The following is a 22398-nucleotide window of genomic DNA, read 5'->3' as shown; positions in this document are numbered from 1 at the left end:
CTTCCACACTGCAGGGGTTAGGAGTCTGGCGCTCCCATGATCTGAAAAATCCATATAAAATGTTTTGGCCCTCCCTTTGTACCAGAGAAGAAATCTGAATTTTTTTTATTTTACTTTTATGGGTATTTACAGTACCTTATTGTAAAATTTGGGTTAAGCATTTGGTCATAGGCTATATTATACAATACTAAACATATATTTTATGCATTTCTGCATTTCTAAACTTTTTCTGTGTGGTCTCTTGACCTTTGTGTGTCAATCTGCAGTTTCTGCAAAACTCCCAAAAATCCCCATTTAATTTCTTAAACTAACCCGTGATATATCAAAACCACAATGGAAAAATCACGATGTGGAAGGGATAACTGTGCCCTACCCTGGTCAGACCAACCCAATGGGGAGCAGTATGTTGTTGTTCAGTCACTTTTCAGTCGTGTCTGCCTCTCCGTGACCCCATTTGGGGTTTTCTTGGCAGAGATACTGGAGTAGTTTGCCATTTCCTTGTCTGGCTCTTTTTATGGATGAGGAAACTGAGGCAAACAGGGCTAAGTGACTTGCCCAGGGTCACACAGCTGTAAGTGTCTGAGGCCTGATTTGAACTCAGGAAGAGGAGTCTTCCCAACTCCAGGCCCAGCGCTCTGTCCACTCACTGCTCCAGGATGATGGTGGGTCTTCAGATCATGCCCTGTAAGGATCATCTGAAAGAACTGGAAATATTTAGCCTAAAGAAAAGACTTAAGAGAAAGGTAACGCCAAAAAAAAAAAAGAGTGAGAGAGAGAAAGGTAAGAGCTGTCTTCAGGTTAGAGCTAGCATCAATAGGTAGAAGATACAAAGAGGTAAATTAAGGTGGCATGAGGGAACTCTTCTGAACAATTATAGCCACCCAAAAATGCCATGAGCTCCCATGGGGAGACAGTTGGTTTCCTTTGCTGGGCATATGCAAGCACATATTTGTTGGGTGTGTTGTACAGCAGCTTCTCCTTGAGGTATGAGTTGGCCTAGAGGGCATCTGAGGTCCCTTCTAAATCTGAGATTCTGTGATTCTAGTTATTTCATTCCTCTGCTCAGTAACTTTCAATGGCTACCTGTCATCTACACTAGAGGTGTAAAGCTCTGGCTTGTGACTACCTGGGGCCTGCAAAACTCTCCAGTGCATAGAGAGCAAGATTAAAACGTAATTAGGAATTGTTTAACAAAAAGTAACAACACAATGTAGATAATGTTAGTTTTATGGTTTTCTAAGTCAGTATGTGGCCTACAGGATTCGTTTCTATTTGAATTTGATTCTCATTTTGGCATTCAATGTACTCCATAATCTACGTATCTCCCCACACTTTATCTCCCCCTTCTCTATGGAATCAAAACTGGCATGGGGCAAATGAACGTTTGTTACAGGCCACTGTGCCTGCTGGTAACTGCTCAGTCCACTTGCCTTCACTCTACCTTCTGCAATGGGATGCACCAGAACCATCCCCGGTTCCCAGCCATCACCCTCATGGTCTGTCTTCATACTCATCTGTCTGATGCCTCTCTCTAAAATGAATTTTCCCAAGACATTATTAAATCTAGTTGCTCCGTTCATCATTCTTCAAATCCAGCTAAGCCAGTCACTCACAGGCTCAAGCATACATAAACATTACCATTTCTAGATAACTCTCACTGTCCTTCCTACCAGTAGTGCCCTTCCTTCTCTTCTCCAATCCTACCTTTTCTTCAAGGCCTAGCGAAACCTTCCAAAAATATTCCAGCCCACAGGGAACTCTCCCTCTTCCAAGACCATGTAATAAGCATTTGTTCCTTGGACACACACTTTTCTATAGTATTATCTAATTTCTGTATACGTATTAGTCTTCATTCCCCAGGAAAGTTTCCTCCCCTCCATGGTCAGACATTAGGTGGCCTAATTTTGTCTCCCTCATAGCACCAAGCAAAGGCCCAAGAGCACGCAGATTCTATAAATACCAGTTGACTTGACACACTCGAATGGCCCCAGAACTCTCCAAGCAGCACTAGCCAGCATCCAGTATAGAACTGATTCCTAAAAAAATAAAAATTAAAAATAAATAAATAACCAAAAAATAACCCAAAAAAATTTTTTGAAAGAATTGATTCCTAGTTATATACTTTGAAAGAAGCAGTCCAAACCACAGATTGTCCAAAACCATAGTTAATCAAGAAATTATTCTGTTTAATTTTTGAAGTGTATTCGTACCCGGGTTTTAAAAAGAAAATTTTATCTTCCTAAGTGTGCTTTGCTTAAATAAATGTTTTACTGAATATTTATCCTCCAAGAAATGGCCCTAGAAAGCAGACCTGAGACATCTCAGAATACAGCAGGATGGGATGATTGTGCCTGCAAGTACAGGAATGGAGATTAATAAACCAGGAAGGGAGGAAGATACCTCTTACCATTTATTGGTAGTCAACAGAAAAGTTAAGTCAGCAAAGTGTGTCCCCATGGGGGATGGTCCCCATCTCCCCAATAACTTCAGGATACTTGCCTTGAAGCTTTGATTCCTTCCTCTCATCTCCTTCCCTGATCTTTCCTCTTCCTCCTTATATCCAAGTCTGCTCAAAGGAAGGACTGCTTAGTTTCTTCACTGAGAGGTGCCAGTGCCTACTGACAGCTTAGACTAAGGCCCCCTCCTAGAGGCACTTTTTTTTTAAATAGAGTAGAGTGACTTCACGCCATATGAATGAAAAAGAATGAAGCACAGACTTATTTTTTTATTACTTAATTTTTTTTCTACAAATCTGACTAGCATGCATTGATTTTGTCTCCCTTCCATTCTAACCTCTTCCGATTAAACACAACAAAAAAGAAAAAGAAAAGCATCATAAAAAATATTGCATAAACCAGCAAAGCTAAGTCCCTCATTGGCCACATCTAAAAATGTACCTCTCATTCTGAATTTTAAGTCCATTGTCTCTCTGGGAGGATTTACCTTCACTCGGTTGGAGTTACGGCTTCTCATTGCATAGATCAGAGCTCTAAAGTTTTTCAAAGTTATTTTTTTCTTTATAATGGCGATGTCATTGTTTAAATTGTTCTCCTGGTTCTGTTTGCTTTACTCTGTGTCAGTTCACAGAGGTCTTATCAGTTTTCTCTGAAACTCTCCACTTCTTTTCTTATGGCACAATAATATTCATTGTAGTCATAGACCATAATTTGTCCAACTAGTCCCCAGTCAGTGAGCACCCCTTTAGTTTCCAGGGTTTTGAACATCATGGCCAAGGGGAAGACTTAGAGATAGGGGGTCCTTCCACAACCCCTGAACTCATATCCTCTGGGTAGTCCTGTCACTTGGTTGGAAAAATCGGCCCTGCAGCAATATCCAAACCAGGCAAGAACATGACCCTGCTCAGTCTTGACTTGAGCCAGCATGGGCTTAAGGCCAAAGGAGTAAGCTTGAATTCTAGGTATTCCCTAAGACCAAGTCCAGAATTGATTAGGGGTTGGGCTGTGGGGTGACAGTTGTCAGGAGACACACCCCAGCCAAACTGGAAGGAAGCAACCTGAATATTCAGTATATGTCTTCCCTTCCACCATTCTTCTCCCTCACCCCAGCTCTAATTATATTTGTGCAGGCCCTACCATAGATGTCTACATCTGTCCACACACCACACACATGCATCAAAAACTGTTCCCTTTAGAACCAATGTTCCTTCTGAGAATGCTAAGACGTGAATGGACAACCACATTATCTTAGTAAAAACAACAAAGAAAAAAAATGGCTCTGACCATAATGGAATGGCTTTGTATTGTGACCAAATAAAACTTAAAATAAAGTTAACCTGCCACTCCTTTAATTCATTCATTTCTTCATTCCATGAACATTTTTAGTCCCTACTATGAACAATAAATGCATTGTACTCAATACTGCCAGGGATATAAGTATGACTGTCCCTTCTAGAGGTAATGAGATGGTGTAGCAGCTAGAGCTCTGGGTCTAGAATGGGGAAGACCTGAATTCAAACCTGGCCTCAGATACTTTTTAGCTGTGTGACCCAGGACAAGACTCTTAAACACCATTTGCCTTAGTTTTTTCATCTGTAAAATGGGGAAAATAATAGCACCCACCTTCCAGGGTTGTTGTGAGGCTCAAATGAGGTGATATCTGTAGAACATTTAGCACCAAACCTGGTACATAGTCAGCACTTAAATGCTTGTTTACTCCTTCCTGTCTGTCAGGGAGTTAGCAATCTAGTGAAGTTAATACAGCTCGGACAAAGATGAACATAATACAGATTCAAATGGGAAAAGCAGTGTTCACATTTAGTGTTTAGTGAATTGTTAAAGGGATGAATAAATATGCTCTTTAGTGCGTAAAAGGAGGATGGTAAAGTGCTATGAGGTCAAATATACTTCATTTCTGCCTAGATCAAAGGTGATATTTGATAAACTCTAACCATAGCATAAGAAAGTGGTATCTATCCTTTCCTGTTGCTTTCAGAACTGAACATAAGAAAGCAGATCGACTTGGCAAAAATAAAATAAAATAAAATAAAATAAAATAAAATAAAATAAAATAAAATAAAATAAAATAAAATAAAATAAAATAAAATAATAAAGGTACTATTTTGAACCAGAAGACAAAGGGTTAAATCAGGACTCTACCACCTTCTCACAATATGACTTTGGCCAAATTACTTAAGGGGGTGGAAACAAGCATCTATTAAGCACCTATAATGTGCCAGGTCCAGTGATAAACATTTTACAAATATCTCATTTGATCCTCACCACAGCCCCTTGAGGTAAGTGCTGTCATCCCCATTTTGTAATTGAGGAAAGTGAGACAGATAAAGGTTAAATGACTTGCCCAGAAAGTATTTGTGGCTGGATTTGAACTCAGGTCTTCCTGACTCCAGGCCCAGCACTGTATCCACTGCATCATCTAACTTCTCCACCTCTCTGGGCCTCATTCTGCTTAATTGTAAAATGAAAATGTTGGGCTAGGTAGTCTCTGTGGTCCCTGTCAGCTCTAAATCCTATGATCCAATGATTGCTCTCTTTCAATATCTGAAGGGTTGTTAGGTAGAAGAAGTATTTGGACTCATTCTGCTGGGCCGCAAAGGGCAGAATTGGATGCACGTTCCAGCTCAGTCTTGGGAAAAACTTCCTAAAACTTAAAGCTATCCAGCAAAGAGATGGAGTGTCTTGGGAGGTCGTATGTCACTGGAGATGGGCAAGCCAAAGCTGGGCAAGCCCTCTGCTGGGAGATGCTATCTAGAGGATTTGAGGATCAAGCAGGGGATTGGACAAGATGACACCTGAGGTCCCTAAAAATTCTAAGATTACCCCATGACTGAACAAAAGAGCTTGACATATGGCTCTGCCTCTTTTTACAGCAAGAAGCTGCTTCATAAAGCGGTGAAGAAGCTGGCCATTCTCTTCTTCTGTGCTTATGGTATGTACTAAAAGATAACCTACATCTTTGGCTAATAATCTCTAGATGTAGCACCAACCATCAACAAAATTGTGAAAGACACAGGGCTGGTTTGGGGTGGCCCCTCCCGCCACTGCACCTGCCTCACTTCCCTTTTACTGAATCCCTCTCATTCTCTATTAGCACCTTTTTCTGCCCTTGATAGCACCCCCTGTTCTAGAGTCTCTGCCCCACCCCTCCCCTCTCAGTTCTAAATCCTATGATTCTAAAATACACTTGTCTGCAGAACGTCTTTCCAACTCACAGCTTGGATAATTGTGGTTAGAATCCCAGTCCCCAAAACAAGCAGAAAAGGGAGAGGTTTGAGAGTAGGGTACCACCTAGTAAGAACAATCTCCCAAGGCTACTCCAGAGCTAGAAGAGGGGGATGGGCCTCATTCTCCCTCTTGTTCCCTCCACAGCCTTCTGGTCCATTGTCATTTGCTTGCCAACCAAACTGGATATATGGAGAATGAACATGATGACTCCAGGTGAGGAGGGTGGCATTCAGAGCTCCTCCAGCCCCAGCCTCAGATTGTTTGCCCGATCTTCTTCCCCACAGTTCCCCTCTGTATAACCTGCTAGCCTCCAAACCCCAAAACACACAGTGCTTTCCTGCCTAGGACACCCTACCCCTCCACTCTGCTATCCGAACCCTGCCCAGCATTCAGGACCCATCTCAGGCCCACCCTTTCCAGGAAGTTTTTCTGACCAGCATACAGGGATCTCTCCTCTTCCAACCTCAAACAAGACTGGATTGTAGATATAGTAGACGTTCAAAAAATGTCTCTTAAAATGAACTGTACTTTGTCTCCTGTGTACTACACACATTCAATTTTGTATAACCAGTATTTCTGACCGTGCCTTTCCAATCCCCACTAGTCTGTGAGCTCCTCGACCATGTTTCATAATGAAAAGTAAATGTCAGAGCTGAAATGAACCTTAGAATAGCATTCTGACCCTAAATTCTGGCCCGAGTCACTGAACCACCAAATCTCGGAGCTGGAAGTAGCCTGTTTCAAAAATGGAGGAACCAATGAGGGGAACTGTGATTCTGGCCCCAATTATCACAAGTGACTATCAATCTAATATATAAGAAGAAAGGTGACATGTCCTCTCAACTTCAGGAAGAGCAAACTTCAAAAGAGTTCAGAAAAAAAAAAAGATAATTGGAATCCTGTGGCCTAAAATACCACAATAGGTTAGCCCCAAAGGGATAAGAATAATAGCAACATAGTCCATAGGGCACTGTAATCAAGAAGATATGCTTCAGACATTTAACTGTGTGACCCTGGGCAGGTCACTTAACCTCTCTGGGCATCAATGTCATCCTCAGCTATAAAGCTGGTGGCGGGGCTAGGCGGGGGGGGGGACGAGAGGCAGAGAGGAGCCACTAAGATCTTCAAGCTGGATAACCTTTGAAGCATTGATGTTTTCCAAAAAGCATAACTGAGTTTTGGAAAATTTTTGAGAGAATTGGGGTTAAGTGACTCTAAGATTGATAGTCACTTCCTCTCAAGGCTCCCATCATTTTTATTTCAGCTACCAGTTAGATGGCACAGTGGGTACAGCATTGGGCCTAGAATCAGGAAGACTTGAGTTCAAATCCAGCCTTAGAGATTTCCTAGCTGTGTGACCCTGGGCAAATCATTTAACTTCTGACTGCCTCAGTTCCCTCAGCAGTAAAATGGAGATAATAGTAGCACCTACATCCCAGGAGTTGTTGTGAGGATCAAATGGGATATTTGTAAAGTGCTTGGTACCATGCCTGGTATATAGTAGGCACTTAATAAATGCCCTTTCCTTCTCTTCCCTTGTGATAACTGGGGCCAGAATCACAGTTCCCCTCATTGGTTCCTCTACTTTTTGAAACAGGCTACTTCCAGCTCCGAGATTTGGTGGTTCAGTGACTCGGGCTAGAATTCAAGGTCAGAATGCTATTCTAAGGTTCATTTCAGCTCTGACATTTATTTTTCGTTATGAAACATGGTCGAGGAGCTCACAGACTAGTGGGGATTGGAAAGACATGGTCAGAAATACTGGTTATACAAAATTGAATGTGTGTAGTACACATGAGACAAAGTACAGTTCATTTTAAGGAGCATTTTTTTGAGTGTCTGCTATATCTACAATCCAGTCTGACCAGTACACTGGTCAGAAAATGAGCTGGAGAAGGAAATGGGAAAACACTCAAACATCTTTGTCAAGAAAACCCCAAATGGGGTCACAAAGAGTTGGACATGACTAAAACAACTGAACAACAACAAAAAAAAAACATTTCTGATCCTAACTCTCTGAGTTCCAAGGGTAGGTCTGCATCTCTGAGTCGAAGGATGGAATTCTGCTAGGTAAACTTGGACCCCTCCCTTGACCTCATTTTCTCCTTCCCAGGTCTGCTACTTGCTACCTGTATGACCTTGGGCTAGGTGCTATTATTATCCCCATTTTACAATTGGGTGAACTGAGGCAAGCAGAAGTGACTTGCCCAGGGTCACCCAGAGCTTACAGAAAATCCCACCCTCCTGTACGGGCCTCAGTTTCCTGATCTGCAAAATGAAGGTGTTGGGGTATATGGTCCCTCAGGTCTCTTTGAGTTCTAAGTACTATAATATTTTGGTTTTGAGGTGGGGCCTAAGGTTGTTGATGATTAAATCCCTGTGTAAGGGGAGAGATAGTCCACTCTGCTCATCCTTTTGGCTTTATTGCCTAGGAGAGAAAAGGATTTCCAGTGGGCCCTTTTCCAGGGAGGGAACTGGGGAGGGAACGATAAAACCCTAAGGTTCTCACTCAGCTTTCTGGAGTCTGACCGCCCACCCTGCTCCATCCATCCAAAAAGTGGATTTGAAGCTGGAGAACAAAATAGCCAACTGTGTTTCCTTTGCCTTCCTAGGCTCCTACAAAGGCTCCATTTCTTTACTCAATGAACTAAGGTAAGAAGGATTTCTTAAGGAAAACACAGTTTTCTGCTCAAGCCAAGTTAGTGTCACTCAGGACATAGATGCCGACAGGGCTGCTGGCCAGTTAGCTCAGATACTACAGAATAGTGTAAATGAGGTCATAATCTAAAGCACAAATGCCTGAGCAGAACATATCTTTGTCCACTGCCTCTACCCCAGACAATACAATCTAGACTAGATTGAACTCTGACCTCAAGCTCAAGAATGAATGCTAACCCTATTCAAAGATTGAGCCCAATCCCCAGTATAGACCGAAACCTGATTACCCTCCACAAACTAAATCCTAATGCTAGCCACAGATTGGACCCCAACCCTGGCCATAGATAAAGTCCCCCAAATTCATCTTCTACATGTGGTCCAGGGAGCATGTGAAAGAGTATGGCTGTGTCAGTGTATACACATCTCCACTCTGGGAAAAAAAAAAAAGCAATCAAAGTCAACATCTTCCTACTGGTAGGAAAGGTCAATCATGTTATACAAAGATGGGCACCAAGGCCCAAGTACAATGGAGTCCGAGTTACCTGTATGGATAGGAGATCATGGATAAGAGAAATAGGTAAGTGAATCCCATGGTTCATTTTAGTTGTTTAACAAGGACTGTGTCTATTGTCCAAGGGATGCTATAGAAAAGCATGGGGAGGGTCACTACCATGAGGTAAGCTAATGGAAGACGAATTTATCAGACAAACTAACTCACGAAGACCATCTAAAAGTGATGGAATATACTGTGATCTGTGTCAGTGAAGGTAGGGCTTACATGAAAGAAATCATGGAACCTTTGAAGCATTGATGTTTTCCAAAAAGCATAACTGAGTTTTGGAAATTTTTTGAGACAATTGGGGTTAAGTGACTTGCCCAGGGTCATACAACTAGTAAGTTTCAGAGGCCAGAGTTGAACTCAAGTCCCATAATTGAGTTTTAAAAGCCTGTTAATCTTGTCCTCAGCTGGACTCTTTACATATGCAAGCCATGAGGCCATAACTAAATCACCTAACATTTGAAAGCAATGAGTACTAATCATAAGTCAATTATTGTTGAGAGGCTGTATGAGGGACAATTGCCCATCACACATTTTCAAATTCTTATGGCTGTCCTGTGGAGGAATAAGTAGAGTTAATCACTGGATCATAAATTTAGCATTGAGAGGTACCTTAGAGATTATTGAGCCAGAAAGACCTGGGTTCAAATCCCATCTTAAACACTTATAAACTCTGAGATCCTGGTGAAGTCACTTAACATCTCTAGGCCTCAGTTTCTTCATATGTAAAATAATAAGGGTGGACTAGGTGGCTTCTGGTGTCTCTTCCAGCGTTAGATCAGTGATATTAGAATATAATAGGAAATCGACCTTGGGTCAATGACTTTGCAAAGGTCACCCAAATGGCAATGCTTAACCTCATACAAAAGTATCACAGAAACCTAGAGCATAAGGGCTAGAATTGACCTCAGAAATCATAAGACCATAGGGCTGAGAGCTAGATTGGAGATCAAAAACTATTTAAGTGAAATCCCTGATTTTAGAGAGGAAGAAATGGAAGTTGAAGAAAAAGTGATTTGCCCAAGGTCATACATAAGAAGGAACAAAACTAGGATTGATATCCAGGTGCTCCAACTCTTACTGCAAGGCCTTTTTCCCTACATTGTTTCTGTCACCTAAGCCAACTCATAACTAGGCAGCCATTCTCTCTACTACCACTACCAAAAAACAAAATAGTATTCAGGTTTCATTTAAATAGTGATCACAATAACTGACACTTTTGTGTAGTTCTTTGAGGTTTATAAAGCACTTGACATACATTATCTCACTCAGTGTATACAGTGGCCCTGTGAGACAGGTAGTATTGCTATTATTATCCCAATTTTACAGATAAAGAAAGGTAAGGTTCATCCTTTTGAGAAAGCTCATTGGACAAGTCTAATTATTCAGAAGTCTTCTCTTATGTTAGGGACGTTACCCACCCACTCAATACCTTCGTTGTTCCTAGTTTTCCCTTCTGGAATCAAGCAAAACAAGTCCAAAGAACTGGTTTAAATATCAGCTCTGCTTCTTATGACCTGTGTGACGTTGATCAAGACATTTAAACTCATCTATAAAATGAGAATTTGGGCTCAATAATCCTTGAGGTCACTTTCAGTTTTCATTCTATGATCCAGTGATCTAACCCTACTTATTCTTCCACAGCGGAGGTAGGTGGCCTAATGGGTAGAGTGCAAGGCCTGAAGTCAAGAAGACCTGAGTACAAATCCGGCCTTGGACACTTACTAGCTATATGACCCTGGGCAAGTCCCTCAGTGTTGTTTGTCTGAATACTCTTTTCATTTTGGGTTTTTTTTTTTCATATTGGTGGTAAAGAGGTATGGGTTGGATTAAGTGACAGAAACAATGTAAAGGAAAAGGCCCTGTGGCAACAATCATATTACCCTACAACTCCTCCAGACTATTCAGCCATTTCAACCAATTCATGTGCAGCATGGTCTCCAGTCCCTAAAGTCACCTCCCCTGAAAGAAGAACTACAACTATACTGAGGCAATTAGGGCTTTGCCTCAGGCACCTGAAATTTGAAGAGGAATCACAGCATTTGTAACTCAGCAAGTAGAAACAACTGAACATAGCATCTAGTTAGTAAAAATAATGATTTAAAATAAAAAGCTAGCAGAAGGCATGCTTACTTTCTCTATCCCTGCAATGACCATGGGTCCCTCCCCTTTGGGGACTTGTATCCAAGGTCTGAGATTTCTCCATAGGATTTCTTGCTGTCTTCCCCCTCCATCCTGGCACCAGAATTTCTAGTAACAGTTCTGTCTGGATGTATCCCAGCTTGCTGATATGCTTTCCAAAAGTATGGTTCCTAGAACAGGATTCAATTTACCAGATTTTTCTGACCAGGTATGACCCAGCAATCACTTCCTTCATTCTAGACATAAGTATGCAGCCAAAGATCGCTCTGGCTTTTTTTACTGCTGCTTCACCCTGTTGACTTATGTGAAGCTTATGGCCCATTCATACTTCTAGATACTTTGCATGTAAATTATTGTCTGGTCAGGCTTCAATTCACCTCAGCCCTTGTTTTCATTCCTCAAAAAGGAATTACCAAGAGAAGGTGAGAAAACATGCAGAAGAAATCCAAGCCCTGCACAATCTTGTGAAACAACTTTCAGCCAAAGTCCAAGAAGTGAAAGCCATGGTTAATGAGGTGAGTCAATCAAGGCATGGCATGATCATCCTGCCCCTTCTTGTCTTGTCTCCTCCCATGACTCCCCTCAACCACAGTTGGGTTGGGAGCCTGGGAAGGCCATGTTGTTCAAAATTGACTTTGCTTACACTTACAGTTTTTTTAATTAAATTTGGTTTTTGAATCAACAAAAACCTACCTTTTCTCCTTCCCATATCATCTCACCCCTCAGCAAACAAGGAAATAAAAATAAACCCCTCTTACAAATATATATAAAATCAAGCAAAACAAATTTCCACATTGGCCATGTCCAAATGTGTGTGTGTGTATGTGTGTGTGTGTGTGTGTTTGGACATGGCCAATGTGGGAATTTGTTTTGCTTGATTATAGATAGATGGATAAATAGACATAGATATATTCATATTTATAGATACATATTTTTGTATCATCTCTTTATTGCACAAAGGTGACAAGTATACAGGAGAACTTATGAAGTGCATTGAGACATCTCACACACACACACACACACACACACACACACATAATTTTGCACTCTGAGTTTTTTACCTCTTTATTAGGAGGTAGGTAGCATGTTTCCTGATTCGTCCTCTGGAATTATGATTGGTCATTACATTGATTAGAGTTTCTAAGTCTTTCAGAGTTGTTTGACTTTGTATTTATATAAATTGTTCTGGTCCTACTCACTTTACTCGCATCAGTTCATACAAGTCTTCCCAGGTTTCTCTGAAAGCATCCCCTTCATCACTGCTCATAGAACAATAGTATTACATCACATTCATATACCATGACTTGTTCAGTTATTTCTTGACTTATGGACCCCTCTCACTTTCCAGTTCTTCACCATGGGAAAAAGAGTTATAAATACTTTTATAAATTTTTAGACTTTATTTTGCTTAGAACTAACCCTCCCTTAATCTACTTTCTTGGTAATTTTCCATTCTCCTTCCTCCTCTCCCCACCCCTTTCTCTCTTATTTCTCTGTAGAGAGAAATGTATTTCTGTATCCAATTATGCATATCTATATTCTTCCCTCCTTTGACCAGTTCTGATGGGAGTGATTCAGGTCAATTGTTCTCCCCAGTCCCTCCTCTTTGTTTGTATAAATTTCTACTTTCACATACTGATCACATAAGATAATTTTCGCTAACCATTCTCTTACCAACCTCCACCCCCTCACAGTGTATTCCACTTCCCAACCTTTACATTTTCCTTTTAAAATCAAGACATAACACTCTCAGGCCTTCTATTTAATTAGACTCCCTCTACGATCTTAAAGATAACTGTGTTCTTAGGAGACACATGTTATCTCCTCATTAGAATATAAGAAGCTTGTTTACCTTTAAATGTTGCTCTTGATTCTTGTGTTTGCACCTCAAAATTTCTATGAAGTTTTGGTTTTTTCATGAGGAATGCTTCAAGTCTTCTACTTTTTTAAAAATCCATTTTCCCCCTGCAGCATTATACCATTTTTGCTTCTGGAATATAGTATTCCAAGCTCTCCATTCCTTTAAAGTATTGGCTGCTAAATCATGTGTGATCCTTACTGTGGCTCCTAGGTACTTGAATTCTTTCTCTGTGGTTGCTTGCAGTATTTTTTCTTAGACCTGAAAAGTCTAGATTTTGGCTACAATGTTCCTGGGAGTTTCATTTCAGGGTTTCTTTCAGAAGGTACTGATGGATTCTTTCTATTTCTACTTTGCCCTTAGTTTTAAGATCTGTGTAGTTTTCTTTTTTGACTTCTTGAACTATGATGTCTAGGGGTTTTTTGTCATAATTTTCAAATAATCTAATGATCCATAAAATTTTTCTCTTTCATCTGTTTTTCAGGTCAGTTATTTTTGCTAGGAGATACTTACATTTTTTTCTATTTTTTCAATCTTTTGACATTATTTTAATATTTCTTATTGTCTCATGAAATCACTTTCGACCATTCTAAGGTTTAGACAGTTTGTTGCATGGACAAGGTTTTGCAACTCTTGTGACAAACTGTTAATTTCCTTCTCAATTCCTTCTTCTGTAACTCATTTCTTTCCCAATTGTTTTCCTTTAGTGTTTGTTTCATTTATAAAAATATTTTAAACTCTTTTTTTAACTCTTGCTTAATCTCTCCTAAGAGTTCTAGTTGAATTTGTGCCCATACTGTGTTTTTCTTTGGGGTTCTGCTTACAGAGGTTTTGGAGCTGTTCTCTTCTTTTGGATTTGTGTCTCAAGTGTCCGTGTCATCATAATAGCTTTTTATAGTGGGACTATTTTTTTGTTGTTGTTCACTCATTCTTCCAGACATCAGCCTTTAGGTTAGGGCCAGGATCTATTCCCTTCTGGAGGGAATGATTGGACTGGTCTTGATTCTGTTTTATTGGGATATTTAGTGTTGTGTTATTCTAGAATCTGAAGGACAGCTCAAGCTGGGAATCTTCAAGGTTTCCATGCTCCCAAAGTTGTCTGATCCAGCATAAGTCTAATCACTGTTCCCTTTGTCTGAGCTTGGCAAGTTCCTGAAATAGGTTTGGCTCTAAGCAATAGCCCTATGGATTTGCCACCGCTGGAGTTTCAGTAGACTGCTATTTGACTCAGCCACTATGATTCAACTGGAAAGCTTTGCTGGTTGTAAGCAACAAAACTTCCACTTGGTCTGAGATTACTATCCTGGTCACTCCTCTGCAGGTTGTAGAATGGACTGGAAGCTGAAGCCAAAACTCCACTCCACTCTTGGAGTCCAAGCTACACAACTGCTGCTTGGTTCTAAACACAATACAGGGCCCACAACTTCTTTAACCCTGGAACACAACCGCTAGTTGAAGATCCCCTCCTCAGTCCACCCTGGATCTTGGAACTGGGAAGCAAGCAACAAAGTAGCCAGTTGGCCCCTGTTCCCACATTCTGTTGAAGTTTTACTGCCACAATATAGATTTGATACCTCGTCTTGCCTGATGCACAACCTCAATTCTCTTTCATTTCTTGGGTACAGGAATGCTACATATAGCATTCATTCCTGGCCACACCACCATCCCCAGTGTCCACACACCTCTCTGCTTATATCCCTATGTCAACCTGGGCTAGAAAAAATAACTCAATGTGACTTTTTCTTTGATTTACCAATCAGAGTTTGGTCTGATGCATTTTTATGTCTGCTTGGAGGAATTTTTGAGGAAATCTCATTGTACTTCTTCCTACTACTCCACCATCTTGGCTCTGCCTTTCCTACATTTATAGTTAATAAGTAATAAAACTCAGCTTCAAACCCAGGTCTTCTTCCAAGCCAGTTTCCTTCCAAAATTGAATACTACTACTCAGAAGACTTTAGAACATAAAATATCAAAGAAGTGACCTTAGAGGTAACTTAACCCAACCCCTTGTTCCCCAGAAGAGGAAATTAGGTCTTAGAGAGGGGTAATGAATTAATCTAGGTTAAACATCTCATGAGTGGCAGAATCCATCCTTGAGCTCAAGTTTCATGATTCCCAATCCAGGACTCTTTCTACTATACCATGCAGTGACAAACACTAGCCTTTTCCTGAGTTCCATTCCCACTCTCCAGGGTCACAAAGGGGAGACTAGGCAGGAGAATTTTGATGCTCAGCACAGCCTTTCCCCACTGCTCTTCAGGGAAAACATGCCCTACTAATGTCTCAGTGCTGTCACCTTTCCAGATGGACAGTGTGTGACAAAGATTTAGATGTATAAACACATCAAATGAACATAAATGCTATCCTCTGGGAATGAATACAAAGATGTAGACACAACAGATTGTCCAAATATACACCTTGAATTTTCTTTATCTTTAGGAGCTAGTGGCACAGAACATAATGAAGAAGATACAAGGAGACTACATTGAAAAGCCTGATTTTGCCTTGAAATCCATTGGTATGTAATCAAAGCCTCTTAAGGCTCACAGGTACTCCCAAAGATCATCTTTCCCCTCCTCTAAGCCCACCTTGTATGTTACCTTCCCCTTCATCCCCCTAGCCAAAGGTAGTCACCCCATTCTGGACTCTCTCAGACTAATTTACATTCCCCATGCATTTAATCATTTTACAAGATTCTAGTCAAAAATATGGAAGGGACTTCCAAGGCAATGTAGACCACCACCACCCCTTCTGTACTCATGAATCACATCCACAGCATCCTGACAAGCCATCATCGAACCTCTTCTTGAGAAGCAATAGAAAAGGGAAACTTTCCCCCTACCTCTCATCCTCCAGATACAGCACATTCTGCTTCTGGACAGTTTCAATTATAAGGAAGTTTTATCAGATATCAAATGTTGAATCAAAACCTATTAACTTAACTCCCTAACTTCCACCTATTGATCCTAGTCCAGTTAACTGAGGCCAAGCAACACAAATCTAATAAGCAGGGGAAATGGTTGGAATTTGCTGAGAAGCAAGGTGGAGCTTGAATCAGGTACCTTAGGAAATAGTGGGTTCCCCTTCATTGGAGAGAGAAAGAGAGAGAAAGAGAGAGAGAGAGAGAGAGAGAGAGAGAGAGAGAGAGAGAGAGAGAGAGAGAGAGAGAGAGAGAGGAAGGAGGGAGGAGGAAGGAAGGAAGGAGGAAGGAAGGAAGGAAGAAGGAAGGAAGGAAGGAAGGAAGAAGGAAGAAGGAAGGAAGAAGAGAGGGAGGGAGGGAGGGAAGGAAAGAGAGAGAGAGAGAGAGAGAGAGAGAGAGAGAGAGAGAGAGAGAGAGAGAGAAAGAAAGAAAGAAGGAAGGAAGGAAGGAAGGAAGGAAGGAAGGAAGGAAGGAAGGAAGAAGAAGAAATGTGACAGGAGGAGAACAGAAATCAATGATCAATCAATCAATCAACAAGCATTTATAAAGTGCCTACTATGTGCCAGGCAGTGTGCTAAATGTTGTGAACCAAAAGCATAAATGAAACAGTTCCTGAATACAAGAGGCTTACATTGTAAAGGGAAGAGAGTACATATTTAACACACACACACACACACACACACACACACACACACACACAGACTGTACAAAATGAATAAAAGGTAATTTGGGGGAGGAACTAGCAGATGGGAGGATCAGTAAAGGTACACATAGGAGGTAGCCTACGACTTTGTGTTCCCTTTACTCATCCCTGTCTACTTCAACCACACTCTTTCAATGTCTCACTCCAGTTGTGCCCTTTCTACTGTGTCCTCTGGAATTCTAATTCCATAATTAATAAATTTCTCTTCATTTTAGCTTTCTTCCTCTCATGTTCCTTCCATCTTCCATTACTCAAAAGGACCTCATTGCCCCCAGTTGACATTGCATCCCTAACCATCTATTCCTGGGCATTCTGGGACTCCTTAGACCCTCTCAAATAAGCCCTGACACACTGGTATTGGAATAGGAATCAAAATACTCCTTGTTCCCCATTGCCATTTCCATACTCTCCCTCTGCAACTATGACTCAGCAATCTCTCTTCCTTTGAAGGTCTCTCAGTCCAAATTAATCACCAAATCCAGTCCCTGCTGGTTATCTACTGGCCACCATACCTTCTCCTTTCTTTCTCAAGGAGTTCAGTACCTAGTTCACAGTTTTCCTCTCCACCATATCAGGAAACTCAGATGTACATATTAATGTTTCCTCAAAATGCCCTAATACCCAAGTTTCTCAACCTACTCAACTCCCATGACCTCCTCCTCCACTCTACCTCACCTATACATAAAGTTAGTGACAACCTTTATCTTGCCATCACCCACATCTGTTTCACTTAGATGATCAAGAGGTCGGAAATTCCTTTATCATTTTCCCTATATCTAACTCCTGCTATAGCTATTCTTTGTCCTCACAATGAACTGCAGTCTTTCCACTCTTTAGTGATCTCCAGGTCATCATTACTACCCTCTCCCCTTTAGTTAACCAGGTTAACTCTATACTTTCCTCTGCTCTGGAATCCCCCATCCCCTATTCTACTGCTCTTCCTGCCTTGCCAAAACCCAGTCCTGAATTACTCCTACTATCTGTATCCTCTGTTCCTATTCACAGGCTGCTGAACAGAACTGGGAGAAGTTATGCAAACATGATGACCAAGCTTGGGTCCACTATAAATTTATATTATCTCATCTCAAACTGTCCCTCAATGCAGTGCTTTCCCTCTCCCCCCAACAGAATGTCTCTCCTACTCCTGCCAGCAGTTGTTCCAAACCTCTTCTCTCCTCAAGTCTGATACCCCATGTAATCCCCCAAACCTCATTGCTAAGGAGTTCAACCTCTATTGAGAAAATAGAGCCCAATGCAATGTTCCTTCTTCTTCCCTTTTCTATATGTTATAGCCCCTTGACATTATTCCTCATTCACTCTTCTTTTACTCTAGTCTCTGATGAAGAGATGGCCTTCTCCTCCCCTTCTATATGCACCCTTTGAAACCATCCACTTCTTTCTCTGGCAAATTGCCCTCCATAATCATCCCCCTTTTCTCTCCTTTATCTTCAGTCTCTCCATAACTACTAGCCTATATTTCCAAAGCAGGACTTGTAAATGGCCCAGGATGGTTATCATTCTCAAAACATTGTGGATATTAACAATACCCACCTCCCAGTGCTGTTGTAAGGATCAAATGAGATATTTGTAAAGTGCTTAACACAGTGCCTGGCACATATAAATATCCCTGGTCATATAAATGTTAGTTATCATTATCATTGTCATTGTAGTTGTTATGTATTATCTCTGTACCCCATGGATCTCTATACCTAAAGCACTAAATAGGAAATAAATTGTCCAGGGGTTCAGCCTGCACCTTTGTATGGACCAAATTCCCCTTCAGATCTAAGCAAAGTTAAAGGGTTTTAGTACACAGTGGATTTTTTCCAAGGAAATCTCAAGGCCCTCACGTAGTCTGTCTACAACTCATGGGCTTCTGCTCCTTTTTTTAAAAATTAATTTATTTTGAATTATCAACAATCACTTCCATAAGCTTTTAAGTTTAAAATTTTTCTTCCCCTCCCTCCCCAAGATGGCACACAATCTGATATAGGCTATACATATACATTCCTATTAAACATTTTTTTTCAGGCAATTGGGGTTAAGTGACTTGCCCAGGGTCACACAGCTAGTAAGTGACTAGTGTTTGGTCTGAGGTCACATTTGAACTCAGGTCCTCCTGACTTCAGGGCCAGTGTTCTATCCACTGCGCCACCTAGCTGCCCCCTATTAAACATATTTTCACATTAGTGATGTTGTAAGTAAGAATTAGAACCAATAGGAGGAACCACCAGAAAGAGGAAACAAAACACAACAGAAGAAAAAAAAATAGCAAACAGTATGCTTTGATCTGCATTCAAACTCCATAGCTCTTTCTTCTTTGTGGATAGCATTTTCCATCATGAGGCCTTTGGAGATGTCTTAGATCCTTGTACTGCTGAGAAGGGTTAAGTCTATCAATATTAGTCATCGCTGTTACTGTGTACAACGTTCTCCTGGTTCTGCTTACTTCACTCAGCATCAGACCATACAAGTCTTTCCAGGTTTTTCTGAAGTCAGCCTGTTCATCATTTCTTATAGCACAATAGCATTTCATTACATTCATATACCACAACTTGTTCAGCCATTCCCCAACTGATGGGCATCCTTTCAATTTCTAATTATTTGCTACCACAAAAAGAACTGCTATAAATATTTTTGTACATGTGGGTCCTTTTCCCATTTGTATGATCTCTCTGGGATATAGCCCTAGAAGTGCTATTGCTGGGTCAAAGGGTATACACACATTTTTGTAGCCCTTTGGGCATCGTTCCAAATTGCTCTCCAAAATGGTTAGATCATTTCACAACTCCACCAACAATGCATTAATGTTCAAATTTTCCCACATCTTCTCCAACATTTATCATTTTCCTGTTTTGTGCTTATGTTTTGTGCTTATGCTCCTTCTACTGGTCCATAATATTTTTTTTCTTACTTATCAGAAAGTCTCATTAACTTCCCTGTGGGCAATAGGTGATTGTGATGAAATGCCACTATAGGGTTCCTACCACTGTCTGGGGCTGTTTTGTAGATAAGCAAGTTGCTCAATCTCTCAATTACTTGGTACAGAGTGGCCTTCTCCAGTTCAACTATCTCATGTGTTCTCTGAACACCAGTTTTCAACAAAACTGTCACCTTGCTAAACATCTCAACAAGGAATTCAATAATCATACCATTGTTTGTTTCTGCCAGAATTCTTCCAAGCCGAAGTCATGGCTAATTGGTAGGCTTCTTTCAACTCATGTCTCAGCCAACAAATGTACTGGTCACAAGTCTTTACAGCCTATTCATCTTCTGACGTTCAAAAGCACAGGCAGGTGTGGCTCTTGCCCAAAACCACCAAGAATAACATAAAACCTATAGCACCATTCCTGATAAACTTGTTTATATGCATCATAAAGGACATAGGTTGATTACACTGAGATTTGTACTCATACCTCAGTGTTTTTAGAATGTTCATCAATGTGTGATTAGGATACAATCCGCAAGTCTCCTTAGCAAGATATTATACTTTTAGACATTTGATTCCTGCCAAAGTCAATATTTCCTCAGGTAACTATTTGCTAATACCTTGAATAGGCCAGAGTTGGCTCTGATCAATGCTGATGTTCCAAATGTTTTCTGGATCTGGACCCATCAGAGCCATGATGCCCAGATGCCCACCTTCCTAATGGCACCAACAACTTTCTTAGAAACATGAGACTTACTCCAATGTACATCAAATATGCATAGTTTGTTATCCATCCACCCTTTCATAGGCTGTGTTTTCTTCAGTAGTGTCTCATAAGATAACTGGAATACAATGAGCACATGGGACCCACTGTCCAGCAGGGCATTCTCACTACACATTTTCAATCTTTATCATCCCTTCTGCTTAAAGTTCTATGGGTTCAGGTAGGGTTGACCCCCAAACAATCAAGACCCAGGCCTCTGACACAGCCACCCTGCAATCATCCTTTGAATACATCCATCACTCATATGGCCTTCTAGACCACAGCTGTAGCAGAAAACAGCTCTGCCTCTTAAGTTCTACTCTGCAGCAAGTGAGTATTCACACATACAGCCACTATAATCTCTGTTTCTCTAATCTTTTGTCTTTGCTCAAGGAAATTGCTATCCTCAGGTTCATTTCTCAGCAGATTCATTTTTCTATTAGCTTTTGTCTTTGAGTCTATGAAACCAATGAAGACCATTTACTTTGGTTCTATAACCCAGAAAGGAGATGTTCTGAAGTTAGTTTTAGTTGGATTTTCTTGGGTTTAACCACATACTCAGTCATTCCTTAAACATGTTTACTGTTTTTAGCAATTGCCCACAATAACCATTAGCTGTGCCAACAGATCCCTGTATTTTTTTATTTTAACTTATTTTATCTTTAATTCACAGAACAAAAATTTCCATAACATAGTAAAATAAAAAGATGATTACCCATGAAACTATAAATCTACCACGTACAACTTGCTATTCCCTCCAAACATACAACAAAATGATCATGTAAATTTCTTTTTTTTTCCTTTTTTTCTTCTCTCCCTCCCCTACCCTAGAGATGGCTACCTTTAGACTCAAATAGATGTGTGTATATATGTGTGTGTATGCATATATGTATGTATATGTATATGCATACATATGTAAAATTATTCAATACATATTTCTATTTATCATTTCTTTCTCTGGATAAAGGTAGCATCTTCCTTCATATGTCCTTTATTTTTCATTTGTATATTTATAACAGTCTAAATGACTTAGTTGCTCAAAGTCATTCTTAAAACAATATTGCTGTTACTGTATATGATGTTCTCTTGGTTTTATTCACTTTGCTCTTCATCATTTTGTGCAAGTCTTTCCATGTGTTTCTAATATCATAGAGTTCATCGTTGCTTATAGCTCAGTAGTATACCATCACAACCACACACCACAGTTTAATCAGCCATTCCCTGTACTTTCACAAAGTTTTGCCAGTTTGTACCAGGTCTGACCCTGTCTACTTCCTTGGATTGCATCACTCTTCTTTCTACCAACCTCTAAAATAGGCTACTCCAATCCACCTTGTGATATCTCCTCAGTTCCAATTCAGTAGCTGTGCTCACTGCTCACATGACAATGAGCAATAGTAGCACCACTGGTACCAAATGGGGAGCCCAGGTCTCCATATGATGATCAGGTTGAAGTCTTAAGGGCAGCAGAAGAATGAGAATAAGCAAATCCTACATTTCAGTGTACAGAACTCATATTTCCCATTAACCTTTCAGTAGCTTCCTGCCTTCAGCCTGATCAAGACAGTGAAGTTTCTCTTCCCTAGAGAGAATTCGGGAAGTCTTCCTTCTCTGTGTCTTGGAAACTCCCTTTGTGTAAATTTCTAGGATCCTCAAGTCCCCACAAAGATGAGATGACAAGACAGAAGTACCCCACTATCACACATGCTGGAAGAAACCTTGAAGACCATCTAGCCCTGTCCTTATTTTATAACAGTAGAAGCTTTAGCCCTGAGGGGAAAGGAGCCTGAACCAAGATCACACAGTGGCAGAGGAAAATTAATCAACTGAATGAGCAATGGAAAACCTGCATTGGGACTAGACTTATGGTCTTTCTCTATCTTGCTCAGAGCCTGAGTTTCCTTATGCTCCCTTGACATGAATTAATCTTATTAATTAATTAACATTAATAATTAATTTATTCATTAATTAATAGTTCTAGTGGCCTCAGGTCTGCAAATAGAGCTGAAGGCGGCTCTTGTCTGAAAGAGGAGCCAAGAGTTGAAAGCAGTTCAGCCCTTAGCATGGGCAGATCCTGTCTGAAGGTGCTACTTACTGTTGAGAAGTGGTGCAATTCAGGGATCTTGGAGTCAGAAGATCTGGGTTCCAGTTCCAGATTTTA

The 22398-nt window shown here is 40.6% G+C and overlaps 1 protein-coding gene across 1 annotated transcript in view; it reads left to right on the top strand.

Annotated features, from left to right (window-relative positions):
- The window catches only part of SUN5 (Sad1 and UNC84 domain containing 5), a 43268-nt gene that overhangs the window by 8705 nt on the left and 12165 nt on the right, over positions 1 to 22398 (top strand). Inside the window, exons 4-8 of the mRNA XM_020990554.2 lie at positions 5348 to 5406; positions 5847 to 5915; positions 8315 to 8354; positions 11468 to 11576; positions 15362 to 15440. Coding sequence (XP_020846213.1) covers positions 5348 to 5406; positions 5847 to 5915; positions 8315 to 8354; positions 11468 to 11576; positions 15362 to 15440 — 356 coding nt within the window. The remainder of the gene's footprint in view (positions 1 to 5347; positions 5407 to 5846; positions 5916 to 8314; positions 8355 to 11467; positions 11577 to 15361; positions 15441 to 22398) is intronic.

This window comes from Phascolarctos cinereus, unplaced genomic scaffold (genome assembly GCF_003287225.1).
Source record: "Phascolarctos cinereus isolate Bilbo 61053 unplaced genomic scaffold, phaCin_HiC Scaffold_2;HRSCAF=192, whole genome shotgun sequence".
In the NCBI taxonomy this organism is placed as follows: Eukaryota; Metazoa; Chordata; class Mammalia; order Diprotodontia; family Phascolarctidae; genus Phascolarctos; species Phascolarctos cinereus.
The sequence above is the reverse complement of the archived record's forward strand: the minus strand, read 5'-3'. Positions and strand labels throughout refer to the sequence as shown.